The sequence below is a fragment of the Nansenia antarctica genome, assembly GCF_963989245.1.
Source record: "Nansenia antarctica genome assembly, chromosome: 1".
Taxonomy (NCBI): Eukaryota; Metazoa; Chordata; class Actinopteri; order Argentiniformes; family Microstomatidae; genus Nansenia; species Nansenia antarctica.
The window spans coordinates 76,401,736-76,416,431 of record NC_137674.1 but is presented as its reverse complement, the minus strand read 5'-3'; the positions used below and the strand labels follow the sequence as shown (position 1 = coordinate 76,416,431).

General features: G+C 45.5%; 2 protein-coding genes across 2 annotated transcripts in view; one reads left to right on the top strand and one right to left on the bottom strand.

Moving 5' to 3' along the window:
* The window catches only part of btbd10b (BTB (POZ) domain containing 10b), an 8,675-nt gene extending 7,806 nt beyond the window's left edge, over positions 1-869 (top strand). Inside the window, exon 9 of the mRNA XM_080532975.1 lies at positions 1-869. This exon is cut by the window's left edge and continues 203 nt beyond it. Within this exon, the coding sequence (XP_080389101.1) occupies positions 1-150 (150 nt within the window). The 3' untranslated portion in view covers positions 151-869.
* Positions 870-1,718: 849 nt separating this feature from the next.
* On the bottom strand, positions 1,719-13,434 carry bmal1b (basic helix-loop-helix ARNT like 1b). The gene is made up of 17 exons (XM_080538936.1): positions 13,431-13,434; positions 13,102-13,191; positions 11,489-11,518; positions 11,227-11,265; positions 10,866-11,023; positions 10,485-10,564; positions 10,203-10,295; positions 9,775-9,892; positions 8,868-9,017; positions 8,127-8,373; positions 7,272-7,378; positions 6,348-6,498; positions 5,792-5,880; positions 5,247-5,349; positions 4,926-5,028; positions 2,728-2,821; positions 1,719-2,423 (listed from the first exon to the last, which is right to left on the bottom strand). Exons 2-17 carry the CDS (start codon positions 13,134-13,136, stop codon positions 2,266-2,268), a joined length of 1,755 nt encoding a protein of 584 aa, XP_080395062.1. The 5' UTR covers positions 13,137-13,191; positions 13,431-13,434; the 3' UTR covers positions 1,719-2,265.
* Between the last annotated feature and the right edge of the window lie 1,262 nt (positions 13,435-14,696).

Genomic DNA, 14,696 nt, shown 5'->3' with positions numbered 1-14,696 from the left:
GTGGACATGGACCCCCCCGGGCCCCAGGTGGACGAGCTGGACAGCCTGCCCCCCCCCCACCCCCACCTGCCCCCCCAGGCCCCGCACTACAGCAACAGCAGCTACAGCAACCAAGAGCCCGACCCGGACGCCCCCTCGCCCGCTGTCTGACTCATCTGATCCCTGACCCCCCCCCCCTCCCCTCGCCGCCAGCTCGCTGTCTGAGGACATCTACCTTTCCCTTCAGCCGCTGTCTAAGGACATCAAGACCCCCCTGCCCCTGTCTGAAGACAGACCTCCTACCCTCTCTCCTCCCTCCCCAGCATGCAGCAGCGTGGAGAGAGGGGCACCATAACCATATTGCCTTGGCACCTCCTCCGCAGCCTTAGAGCCTCCAGGACCTGGTGGACTGTACATCCTCCACCCCCCCCCCCCTGTGAAGGGCAGACTACTTCCTCTTTTGATTTTCTTCCTTTTTCTTTTTCTTTTTTACTTGACCAAAGGAATTTATTTTTCTGTTACTGCAGTTGTTTTGAAATACAGTTCAGCAAAACCCACTTATTTTGTAATTACTATTATTATTATTACATATTAATATAATTGTTATTATTTACAGTGGCTATTGTACCTCAGATGATGAGTTTGGGTTGTGCACTGTGGGGGTGATATTGTTAGCTCCCGATTTTTTTTTTTTTTACTTTGTGAGCTTCTTGGGATTTTTTATTTATTTACGAGAGGCCAGACTAGTGAGTGAGCTTGGGGGACGCGGAGTGCAGCCTCTGATTTGATCACCGTTCAGTGTTATGATTTGTAATTCCCCTCAGAGTTGTTCAGACACCAGTGAGTGGGCGGCGTGGTAACGATGCTGTGCTCTGCCTTAGCCACTGCACTCAGCAGGACACGGAATGTTGTGATCAGGATCATTTTGTTCAAAAGCTTAAAACAATATCATTGTTTAAAAAAAATAAAGACATTGAATTCAGTTGTGTATGGTGTTGGTTTTTTATTCGATTTGTATTGTGGCTTTATCCCATAACTGTACTTTCTATGGAATAAATGTTATTTTCATGCTCACATTTTACTACGCAGTAGTACTTGTTTGTATCAACCAGTTAAATAATTTCAAGTATGGCTTCTCCAGACATTCAAACAAAAAAAAAGTCAGCTTGTGAGATCTAGCCTACATTTAGAAGCCAAGAGGAAATGTCTCCGGTGCTAACCTAAATTCAGTCAGTGGGGGAAGTTTTCCATAATTGGGTTATTGGATGAAATCTTGACTGCTGTTGCTAGGGAACAACAATATTTGCTGAGTCATCAGGGATCTCTTGTTAAGGACATCCTGTGTGTGTGTGTGTGTGTGTGTGTTGCTCAGAGGCTGTGAGATGGTCCAGGAGCAGGATAGAGAGAGGCTGATGAAGGATGGCCTGCTTCCACAGGGCACGCACACATAACAGAAGGTCAGTGTGTGTGGGTGGACAATACCAACCGTCTCCTAGCAACTCCTGCACAGGAACTCCCCTCCATGTTCGTCACACACACACACACACACACACACACACACACACACTAGTTTTGCATCTTCCCACACACAACGGACATGCTGATGCACAGGCCCCCCCAATTTCCACAGCTTCACTCTTCTCTACAGCTGATTTAGCAGTGATATGATTGTCTGAAAATCAATCTGACTTCGGAACGGGATTTAGAGAACAGTCCAAAAACAAGATAGAGAGGTTTTATTTAAAAAAAATATTTCACTGCCGATACAATACACTTATATATATAATACACCATATATATTTAGAGAAAAGTATTCTTATATGATAAACATGTATGATGCCTTTTGTAAGTGCAAAAACACCTAAAAGACAACGTCAGATGTCATTAGAAAAAGAGTTGGGTTCAACGCCTCGGTGTGTGTGTGTGGGGTGAACGGACGTCGAAAAGTCCTGGAGAACTGGTACATGTTTTAGACTACAGGAGTTATGAGACAGTTCCTCTGTTGGTGAACACCGCACGGAGGCGAGCCAGTACAGTACAGTACAGTACACACACCGTGGCCGGTCCAATCCCAGTCTAGCAATCTTCACCTGTGGGGAGTGGGGGGGGTGGGGGGCAGGGGTGTGTGGGGTTGAGCGTGACATTGGTTCGCCTGAAGTGTCTCTGGTCGTCAGTCACAGACTGACCGGGGTGAATACTGTGACCCCCCCCTCCCCCCAGCCCCAGGCCTTCTCCCTGCTGCTGCCATGCCCCAGTGAAGTGGTCCTGTCTGGGCCTAGCGGGGCCTCACAGGGGCCAGGGCAGGTCGCTGAAGTCCACGGGGCCTCCCAGGCCAGCGTCCGCCTCCAGGAGGCTCATGATCACAGCCATGGCTGCCTCGTCGTTACTGGGGCTGCTGGAGCCTGGCTCGTCCATGATGTCTATCCCGATGTGGGAGTTATCGCCTAGAGAGAGAGAGAGAGAGAGAGAGAGAGAGAGAGAGAGAGAGAGAGACATATTTTAGGTTGAATGTAGCTATTATCAAGTCAAAATGTTTGCGTCATTGTCTTGGTTAAACCACTGGAGCAGCATAACAGTTGCGAGTAGTCATTCCTCCTCTCTTTCTTTCAAGTTCCCTTTTTTGTGTGCTGATCCTGTGACTCAATTTCAGTATGTGTATGTGTGTGTAAAAACCTCTCTTTTCCAATCCTGTATATGACATCATGTTGTCATCATTCATATATATATACGATAAAAAAAAAAACATACTTAGAATGGAGTTGTTGGAGTAAGGGTAGCCTACGGAGTCTGGTCCTGGTATGATCCCCGCCGAGAGAACGTCTGGAGTTCCACCATTTTGGATCTGTGAGAGAGGATCAATAAAGAGTTGGCGGCATTCAGAAATCACGTCACGGCAAGGGGGAAGAGGACACCGACGGACACCCTCAGGATATCCCGCTGATGAGTTCATATGGACGAGACTAGGGGTGTAACGGATCACGGAAATTCCGTGATCCGTTCGGATCGCCCTCCACGGTTCGGAACGCATGTGTACCGCGGATCAATTGCAAAATGTTAACAAGTAATAATATTACTTAATATCTTACTTAATATCTCTTGTAAAGCACAATGTCGAGTTTCCATGAAAAGATAGACGCGACAGTTGCGGGTTTGTTTTACTCTAAAGCGCAATGATAGGTTGATAATGCGAAAGAAAAAGAATCCGTTGTTTGCTCACTACACGTGAAGCTGGGAATCCACAACAACAAGGCTGCGTTCGTAAATCCGCGTTCGTAAATCCGCTCTGGAATCTGAGCGCTGAGCGCTCTTGTCCAATCAAATTACTTGGTCCCTTTATGACGTCGGACCCAGTGTGCGCTCCGGTGCTCTCAAAGCGAATTTACAAACGCGGCCCAAGTGTCATGTTACGTTGTTCGGCAGAGAAGAACTCGAATTGCCTCCCTCGTCATTTAAATCCCATGTATGGGAGCACTTTGGCTTCTCTGTCAACTATGACGGGAGGCACGAAAAAGGTAGCTCGACAACTTCTGATAATGTAGGCATTTTTTTCATACCATGTTCAAAATAAGGGTTCACTTTATTATTTAGTTAAAAGTGGCATAAAACATGTTTATTCATCTGCTTTAAAGAGCCCAGTGATTCACTGCTGCAACCAGGCTCCTCCTCCCTCTCTCCTATCATTTAAATTGAGTGTATTTCAGTATAATTATGTAATGTTTGAGTGTAGAATATGTTATATATATATATATATATATATATATATATATATATATATATATATTACCAGTTTTGACATCTTGAATGTTGTTGGTTTTTGTCACATAGTAAAAGTGGTGTTTTTACAGAATTCAAGGAAAAAGCAGTTTTTATAAAAACAAAAATGTTTTGTGTTGATCCGAAAAATGATCCGATCCGTGACTCAAAAACCGTGACACGATCCGATCCGTGAGTTAGGTGATCCGTTACACCCCTAGACGAGACTACAGCACACTTCCTCCCAGGTAGGTTACATTTGACATTTTGACTATTTCTGTATAGTACTATAATTGTTCCACATTTGAGACCTGTCTTCCCCCCACTCAGTTATTCAGTCGGTGTCCATCATTTTAGTTCAATTTAGTCTATCTATAGTGTTAGAGTTTAATTTGTGCCACTAAATGGAAATAGTCCACAGGTGTGTATCCCCCCGATACATCCTCCTCATTCTCATACTCCCGAGTCCGAGTAAGTATGATTTGACAGGCAGCTAGACTTAATGCCTTCCCAATCAGCGAGTGGTTATAGAAATTACCGCGTGGTTATAGAAATTACATTGTTTTATTGATAAAAAGGGTAAAACTGGAAAGAGAATATAGAAAACTTACATTACTGTCGTGAAACTATTTAACACACTTCAGTTAACGTAATGTGGAGTCCGTTCATTGATCGATCGATGCAGTCCGTTCAAATAGCCATCAAAAGCTAAACTAGGCATACTTAAAATTACCAATTACATCCTCAAATCCCATTAATGCAATTGAAATAAACATCTTAGCCTACAGTCGTAATTCAAAGTAGCAAAGGTGACTAGGACCAGTGTGGCGCGCGTGCAGCCCTGGACAGTAGCGCATGCGAATCATGAAAGCCTATATTATTATATAGTTTGCATCTAATCGTATCGGATGAGAAATAGACATTAAATGGCATATATAGGCTACACAACAGCTAATCACCGCGACAAACACCTATATTATATTTGAATATGATGACCGGAATTTCTCCCGTTTGTCCGACACATTGAAATCTTTCCGGACACTTTGACCGGCACCAGTTTTTTCTAACGGAAACCCTGGGTAGTAGATGTCTCAGGAGGGACAGTTCAGGCATAGCCTGAAGAGATGGGTCTTCAGTCTATGGCGGAATATAGGGACTGACTCTGCAGGTGTGTGTGTGTGTGTCCGTCATACCTTCTTCCCCCCAGGGGACGAGGTGTCTGGGGGTGGCGTGGCGCGTGGAGTGCCGATGTTGTGAGGACTGGAGCCACAGCTGGAGGGGGAGGAGCCTCTGATCCTGGAAGACCAAAGGATCCCCCGATCAGAACAGAACAGAACAGGACCCGGACCTGCTCCGGACGCCGATGCCGTCCGACACACCATCACACTGACACCCCCGCTCAAAAACATGCCCTTCTGGGTCCAAAACCGAGATACCCATAGCCCATTGTATGTCGTGTTTGTTGAAGGACACAATCAAAAGGACAGGTAGCCAGGTCGCCCCCCCCCCCTCACCTCTGCATCTCCATCACCTCATCTGCGATCATGCGGCCGATCTTGCCCGCCCCCGCTCTCGTACCACCTGGAATGCCTGGCACTGTCTGGAGGGGCCGCTTCCCTGCACCGACAACCAGGAACACAGCATCAGTCACCACCAATACCAGCACAGTAACATCAGTCACCACCAATGACAGCTCAGTTACATCAGTCACCACCAATAACAGCTCAGTTACATCAGTCACCACCAATAACAGCTCAGTAACATCAGTGACCACCAATACCAGCTCAGTAACATCAGTGACAACCAATAGCAGGGAGGCAGTGAGAATGAGGTTCGATAATAAAAAAAATACTTTTCCGATCAGACAACTGAAGGAGGAATAATTTCTTTGCGGATATTAATACGTATTGATTTCTTTTTTATTCTCCCTTTCTTTTGAGGTCCACTTGTCCCAACATAAAATATACTTAGCCTTAATGTCGAGCCCTGCATCAATCAAAGCCCAGTCATGCCCGAGAGGAGGGCAGCGTAGTAGAAAAGCAGGAAGGGGGAGGCTTACCGTCACATGATGTGAGCGCGCTGTCCATGCTCTGGGGGGAGGCGGAGAGCTGAGGGTAGCTGGGATCAGTGCCGTCGAGCGTACTGCCGCTGTGGGAGGAGAGGGGGAGAGGTGGAGGGAGGGAGGGAGAGAGGGAGGGAGAGAAAATAACAATCAGCACTAGGCCCGCTCATCACTTCACACCCCATTGGCCCGCTTATTAACATTCATAGCGTAGCAGCCATCGTTCCCGCCAGAGAAAAAGTCATCCAGACACGAAAGACACATGTAAAAATAACACACTCCCCTCAGCTGAGGCAAGGCTGTTCTAGCGTGATGGGTTACACATTATAGGTCAAGCATGAAAGAGGTTCAAAGGGGAAAACTATAATTAAAGTGTCAATAAAAAACAACATCATAGCCATTGTAGCATGTGTTGAGCATACCGTCAGGGTAGCGAACCCGGCCAATGAAAAGAGAGACTTCCTGTTATTGCCTTTGTTAGCTTCTGTTATGAATTAAGATCCGTAGGGAATATCGTCAAAGCGTGCGTGTACGTGACGCGACGTGTACTTACGAGATGACCGTGTTGGTGGACACGATGAATTCCACCTCTTTGGTCCACGGGTTCATGAAACTGAACCAGCGGCTGCGTAGCGTGATAAAGGAGCCATCTTTGATCTTGAACTTGTAGCAGTTGGTATTAATTTTCTCTCTCATCTGCAGTACTGAGAACAGAAGGGGGGGGGGGTGGGGGAGGGAAGGGGGGGGTCAGGGGGAGGGAAGGGGGGGGTCAGGGGGATGGGACGGTGGAGGGGTGAGGTTCAGCAGGCATTCTTTTTTCATCACTTGAGTTTTTATGGGGTTTCAGCATAGACATGGACAGAACATCATATCTACATCTTATGATAAAACAAAGAGTAAAGAAACATAGCATAACCCCTAAACAGAGGGGTAAAAAAGTGAAAAGGAAAATTAAAAAAGTACGAAAAAAGGGGGAAAATAAGAAGTCTGGAGGTGTTTCAATCAACATGTTACTGGTAATATATTCTGAATGAGTATTAAGTTAGGAGCATTCTAACCCCTCCATCTGCACACTTGGTCCCGCTGGGACATTTGACACACCACATGCTAGCCTTCGCTTGGCCCTAGCTTGGTTCTAGATAGAGGACAGGACAGTGATATAGCCCCACACTCTTACTGAGGACAATTAATAGTTTGTAACCAGACCAGTCATTACAAACTACAACTGCCTGTGGAAACTGGACTACGTTTGAAATTACCCCCAAAAACCTTTCTTCTTCTAGCACGACAACTGCCAATGGCCGCTGGCCTGAGCTAGATTACTTTTCCTGCTACAACTGGTGGATTGATGATTCACTTAGTCAAATGTTGTAAGTCGCTTTGGAATAAGGCGTCTGCTAAATGCCCAAAAATGTACATGTAAATCTGTGAAAAATACGATTTTTGGGAGAGTGTCAATGAACACACTGACGCATACCTTGTCTGTGACATTCTGCTAGATGCCCAATGTCGTCCTGATGGAAATACTCATAAAACGACGTACCGAGCAGCTCCTGGGGTAGATAAGCCAAAATGGCGGTGGCTCTACGAAAGAAAACAGACCACCAACAATTTAGCATATGCATATTTTATTAGAACCCCCCCCCCCCCCACACATAACAGTACTCATGTGAACAATTGAGAAATGATACGCATCCATAATTCACAGGTAGTTTGATCATAACCAGTGAAAATGACCCATCACTTCACATTCCACCTTGTGACTGTGTTATCGAGAGCTTCCCTGCGCGCCAGCCAGTGACGTGATGTGTTGAGGCTATGGGATTGTTTTGTCAGAGGGTCAGAGGGGCTATTTATAGGCGGCATATCCACTGTGGATCCTGTCTGCCCCCTGGGCCTCGGTTTTGCCTCCTGCTGGAACCGTTGGCTGCTGCTAAATTTGGACATTGACAAACCCCCCCCCCACCCCCTCGCTCTTCGCCTAAGCTTTCTGTTGGCCTAAATCCCAGCCCTGAACCCGGTCACGATGCCCAGCCGTTCCCAGGGCACCGTTTGATTAGGGCCAATCACTTTACATGCCTTTGCCATGTTTTTTTGCGCCACTTTACGTTTGACATTTGAGGTCTTTCGGGGGGGGGGGGGGACGCAGAGCGAAATTTCTATGCGATTCTTATTTCATTAGCGGGGGGGGGGGTTGATATTGATATTGGAAAATGACTCATGGCAATATGATGTACGTTACCTACAAGAATGGTATAACATTGTCATTGGACATATTCACCAAAATAAGAATAAATCATAAATTTAAAAAAGATGATTCAAATCTCTTTACCTCTGATCGACGAAGACAAACTTCCCGTCGATGGCGTGGCGGGACACGTACTCCGTGGGTTTGACGCGGATCTCGTTGTTGGTGGGCTGAGGGACGATGTGGGGGTGGAGGCGGCCGATGGCGACCAGACAGCTGAGGTTGCACCCCTCGTTGTCGGGCTCGTTGTCCTCGTCCAGGCCCATCTTGGTGGGCGGCCAGCTCTTCAGGTAGCCCGTACTGTGGATGGTGCAGAAGCTCTTCCTGTCGGCTGTGGGTGGGGAGGTGGAACACATCGTTGTCGTTAGTTTTCCTCAAAACGGACTGTGTATCGTGACCTGGGGTGGTCCGGTGGTCTAGCTGCTAGCACCACCACGGCCTACAGTGCACACATCCTATGTCTGTGTCGGCCTGGGGTTTGAATCCGGCCCGTGCCCTGCTGACATAACCCCTCTCCTCCTTACTTTCCTGTCTTTCTTCACGATCTCTATCCAATAAAAAAAAATATATATATATATAACATCCCCCCCAAAAAGGTTTGGTGTACAATGCGTCTGTTATAACAGGGTGATGTATCCCAGAACAGCAGTGTCCAGGGAGACTGCTAGAAATGAGTATCAGTACTAAAACCCAAACACGGACAACATGTGTGAGTGTTTCAACACAACCTGGAGGCCCGTATGAAGCACTGGAGCTGACCTGAGCTGAGGGAGGGAGGGGAAAGGAGGTGACAGGGTCAAAGATGAGGCCCTGAGGCTCTCTAACCTTTCTTTTTGGAGCAGGTGGAGGGGAAGTCCTTGTCCTCCAGCTTGACCAGGGGCCTGTTACACTTCATCCTGCAGAAGAAGGACCTCCTGGCCCCGGAGCAGAGCCTGGAGGGCCCGGGGGGGATGTCTGTCTTCACCGGCAGGCCAGCTGGAAGGAAGGGGAGGGATCGCATCCTTTAATATACGCGTACGCTCCAACCACATTTAGAACTGTCACCCATAAACAACTTGTACATATCTTACTCCAAAGTAAACCAGAACAACCAAGTCCTTGCTCTCACAGAAAAAAAACAAGAAAAAAAACAACAAGGGTTTCATTTAGAGAATTAACATTGACAGACCCTGACGACAGAGCCAAAGCGTGAGCTTAGAATGATAAGGTTCTATCTCCGTTTAGGGTAGTTCAGAGATATTGAGCGTCAAAGTTTTTCCATTATGTTTTGTGAGATGGAACCTTTGTATTTTATTAATTTCTAACTAAAAGATTTCAACATTTTTAAAATAACATCACACAGGCATTAATAAACACCTAATGGATCAGATTATGTAAAGAAAACTAAATTTTGGCCAAAAATGGAGATAGAACCTTATAATTCTAACGTCACAAAAGGTATTCAATGCGACAGTAAATGGATATTCAACTAAGGGAGACACATTGAGACCGGTGTGTCCCTGTACTGTACTAGCCTGGCCCAGCCTGCAGCATGGAGAGACAGGGGGGGGGCTGATGACACAGTGATTCCGGCTGCTCCTCTGAGCCTTATTTAGCTGCAGATGTGGTGCTACGCTCCCTCTACCAGGGCACACTGTGTCCCCTGCTCCCTGCTCTCTGCTGCTCTACACCCCCACCCCCGGGGAGGACAGGACAGCCTGGTAACCCTAGAGGAGAAGGTGGGTTGCGTTACTTTTGGCATCGATGAGGCGTTCCCGTGGCGCCGTGTCTGACGAGGACAGCTGCTCCTTGACTTTGGCGATGTCTTTCGGATGCAGGTAATCAAACAGGCTCTGGCCAATCAGGTCGTTCTGCAGGGAGGGATGGAGAGAGAGAGAGAGAGCACAGGCTGCAAGATGAGACCCTGTTGCGTGGCGGGTGAATATAATCTGTGGATAAATATGCTGAAGGTCTGTTTTGAGGTATGTTCATCGACAGAATCAGAATGTACACATGGTACCATGTTCTGAACATCTGAACAGCATGTACATTATGTCCTCATGTACATAATGTTCTCTGTCATGCAGAGTCATACATCGAGCTAGACAACACTACTTTTTTCAACAACAAAAAAAGGGTTGAAAAGAAAAGAAAAGAAAAATATGTTAGAAGAGGACATACTTGGCTATAGTTTAGGATTTTGTAGACCGATTCCGAAACAAACAGTATCTTCCCTCGATCGCAGCCGACGACAAACAGGAAGCCGTCAGCCGCCTGTGGAAGAAGAGAGAGGGCAGAGACAGCAGGGGGAGAGAGAGAGAGAGAGAGAGAGAGAGAGAGAGAGAGAGAGAGAGAGAGAGAGAGAGAGAGAGGGAGAGAATGAATGAATCACTAAGACACACATACGGCGTCCTCGTCCTCCTTTTGCAGCATAGCCAGGGAGGTCACTGTGAGGACACTCACCCTCAGTATCAAGTGCTTCAGCTCATCATCTGACAGGAAGGCTGGCTTGTAATTTGCTTCGGTATAGGGGTTAGCGGCTCCTGTTAGATGGACACATAATATAAAATGTCTTGTTTACTTCCAAGATCTCATTCTTCTTCGGTTGATGTATTTCTATGTACGTACATATGTTTTGTTGTATTTAGCCTATGACTTGATTTCCTTTCGTTCTATGCACTTTGGGGTGCTAAAGATGTATTGGTGCTTTATGAATAACGGTTTATCATCATCATCAACATCTTCCTCGTGTTCTTTATTGATCCTCTGCATAGAGATAATCGGGCATAGTAACAACACAGTAATAACACAGTGACAGCTGACGGAACTCTCGTTCCCCCTCACCTCTTAATGTCTTCATGTGCTGGACGGCCATGCGCAGGACGGTGAGCTTGTCCAGTTTCCGTGACATAGCGTTACAGGTGGGTACCAGTGCCGCCAGCTCGTCTATGAAACTGTTCATCTTGTCCCGGCGCCTCTTCTCAATCTGACTGTGAGCCTCCCTGCCAGACCCACAGCAGACACAGAAACACTTAACACACAAACAGTACATCTAACATGTATGCTTCTCTACCCTAGCCTAACTTTCACTTTAAAACATGCCGTCTCAAAAGAGCACAGGGATTTTCATAACGACCAAAAAAACTATTGCCAAAACGACATGTATAGAAAACGACAACTTTAAGACAGGAACAGATCTGGTTACCTGGCATTTTTTATTCTGCCTTGGGAATCACCGCATTCCCTGTGGAGACAGGAGAGGGTTGAGATCAGTACGGACGTGACAAAGGTCTTATCCAGTCTTTCTACAGTCGCTAGGCTGAAGCACGGCGGAAAGCGGCAGTTATGCACTTCAAAACAACAGGCCTGGTGCTATCACATGCAAACATGTACTCCATTTCATGATGATAATAATACACAGAGCAAAAATCAAAACATGGCAGAACATTGAATGAAAATGTATTTACCTTTTGTCCTTGTCGGTGTCCATACTATCCCTTTAGAGAAGCAGCAACCACAACAACAACATTAGTACAAAGAAATACTGCACAATAACAATACATTTGACTTAGAGACCTGTTAGCGCCTGATGTTACAGTATGAAAATGATCAGGAATTAAGCACAAGGTTTACATGAGAAGAACTACTTTAGAATTCAAAATACAAACAAAACACATTCATACAGATGGGGTTGTGACTCTTTGATTGACATGCTACATTTTCAACTGAAATATATTTCAGTTGCAAGCCATTGAAATGTTTTCTTCTCTGGTGCTATAAGAACAGTTCAAAAGGGATGTTCCATTCAAATGACATTGTATAGTTGTCTAGTGCTAGGGCTGTGCTAAAAAAAATGTGTTGCACTGTTGAATCCTACAATATGAACTCTTGACTCCCCAAGTGACATATACATGTAATGTATCTTTAGTTTTTTTCTTCTTATTTGCTCAGTTTATTGATGCACTTGTCAACATGTGACTGTATTGAATGTGCCTGTTTATTTGCAAGAAAGGTTGTCTAGCACTAGTATTTGAAGTACACCATCCCAGACAGTGTTTGTCAATTTCTGTCAGAATCACCATATTAAAAAAAGAAGAAGAAAGTGCATAACAACATTCAAATGAACTCTGAAATACTGTGCCAATGATAATGTAAAATGTGTTCTTTTTCATTTCTACATAAAATGACGTGTTCCGTTTTAAACATAATCAATGCATCAGGCTAATTTCCTGACTGTGCATGTAGATCTCTCGCACTTGTCTGCAATAATTGGTCCATTTGGGTTGCCTCTGTCAAAGAGGCACATTCTGGAACATTCTAAATGAGGTTCAAAAGTGGGTTCATCAATAACGCATTAAGAAAGCAGACAAATTACTCAGAAGTAACACTGGTGTAACACACATCCTTGATTCGAGTGTTTGGAGCGTGTTTAAGATATAATATCTTTCCAGAATACATTTCCAGAGACGACATGAGGTAGGTGATGACATCACATCCAAATGCAAAACATCTAGAAGACATAAATGGAGTGGAACCTTGCTTTAATAGATTTCCGTACAAAATGATACACAGATGTGAAGTTAGTCCTTTCTGCATAAAGCAAAAGACCATGTGTGCCTCTCATCTCTCCCCTCCGAAATTGTTCACAGCCTCACAACTGCTACTCTGCCCTCCCATTCAGCCTCCCTGCCCTTTTCACAAGCAACACCATCCCACCAACACAACCTCCACCACTTCAATCTCCCACCTCTCTAGTGGCTTCCTCACTACTCCTACAATGACCTTCATCGACAGGCTGTGAAGTCCTGAAGAGAAGGCCATCAAACGGTAAACCTTGTCGGCTGAAGGCCAGCTCTGAAAAAAAGATGTTTCAGTGAAAGAAGTACAAAGACAACCTCTCACGGATAGATCGATACTCAGATTGAACAGCCCATTGTACCTCTAACAACCTCAGTCTCATATAATCGCCTGAATAGCCTCAGTTTCCGACGTTTGGACAATACCTACTTTTCAACCTAGCTAACCTATAGCGAAGCATGTCTGTCTCCTAGCTAACATCCATCCATCCATACTCACTGACCTGTCACTTTCAGGGGACAGATTTCCATGATGCATTAATTTTGAGTGACCTAAGTTGGGGATGAGGAATTTCCTCCATGACGCATCAGATCTAAGGGGACACAATGTGTTGTTTTCTGTTTTGCTCGAGCAGAGGAGGGAGAAACACTTTCTTGTCTACTTTCTTATGTCTAAGGATCAACTCTACACAATGGTATACTTTGATCAAAGACAAACAAGGATCATGGAGGGCCACCTCATCAAAGACAGGAAATGTGACCCTTGTTACTAATGTTAATATTATTGTTCTGTTCATTTTTCAAAAATGTCAATATATGATATGATACTTACTCAAAAGAAAATCCATCAATTCTGTGAAAGCAAAGAACATGTATATATTACAATGTGTCAGTGACTCGGGTCTGATCTAAATCAAGGCTAAAAACAAGGCAACAAAACAATGTCATCATCTCACTATGCCACATGTAGTGGGGGGGAGGGGGTGGAACCAAGGCATGAATGAAATGCAGAGATTTCAACACATGCAAGGTCCACAGGTGACAGGTAAAGCAGGCTTACTGGTAGTCAGTGGAGCTGCCTTTCCTCTTGCGGTTGAAGTCCATGCCGGCCGTGGTGATGGAGCTGCTGATCAGATCCGTGGCTCCGGGGGACATGAACTCATTCATTGTGGAAGAAATGTCCATTCTTTGGTCTGCCATTAGATCATCTACGGAAATAAATAAATAAATAGGGTTATCACACCCTGTTTGTGATACGGGATGAACACTTACTCAGTGTTACTCAGTGTTCAATAAACAGTATAAGTACACACTTATATGTTAAAAGCATGTCGAAGCAAAAAATCAAAATAACGTAAAAAAATAATAATAGCCTACTAGTTGTTTTCAAGAAGGTGTGCTGACTCACCACAAATATTCATAAGGGCTGTTGTCCTCAAACCATCTCACACAGCTTGCTTCTTTAGTCACCCAGATCTGCAAGGCAAAGCAGGGCAGACAGGGTCTTATATACACAAGATAGGCAGGAAGTAGCTGCCTGAGATATGACAATGCCTGCTGAGCCCCTGAGCTTCCTAGATTAGGTAGATGGACCAGTTGTCAAGGCGATGCGCGACTGCGTTTTTGGGATCAAAATGTGTGCGTACAGTGGTAGAAACTATAGCAGACTCAGAGGCTTAAGCCTTTTCCATCTCCGAGACTCGCAGCCGAATTTGAGGAGCCCGGCCGGATGTCCGCCTCGGCAAACATGGGTCATACGGACAAATGCGCACACAGACCAAAGCGTCTGACGTCGGCTCTCCAAAAATGGGTCGTTCGGGATAATGTTGATAAGGGAACACGCTCCACGAATACGTACCCATAAGTGTCACCCGTTCATTATTCAACAGGATTAATGCAGAACATTAGGAGGCTAATAAGGACACAACGGGGCTAATGTTACCCAGAGTGTACGGTGCGTGGGGAGAGGTCAAATTTCATAAAGAACACTCTTTTTCCACAGCTTCCGTTATCCAGCCCAGAAACACAGCCTGTCCCCCAGCCTCACTTAGACAGATGAAGTGAGTCTCCTGAGTAAACCCATCACTGGAGTGCTGCT

Bases quoted from the DNA above. Each gene is read 5' to 3' on its own strand.
- bmal1b (XM_080538936.1), bottom strand. From the start codon at position 13,136: ATGCATCATGGAAATCTGTCCCCTGAAAGTGACAG. The intron at 11,266-11,488 runs GTAAATACATTT...CTGTCTCCACAG, and splicing joins GACACCGACAAGGACAAAAG to GGAATGCGGTGATTCCCAAG. The intron at 10,565-10,865 runs GTGAGGGGGAAC...TCCATCTAACAG, and splicing joins GCACATGAAGACATTAAGAG to GAGCCGCTAACCCCTATACC.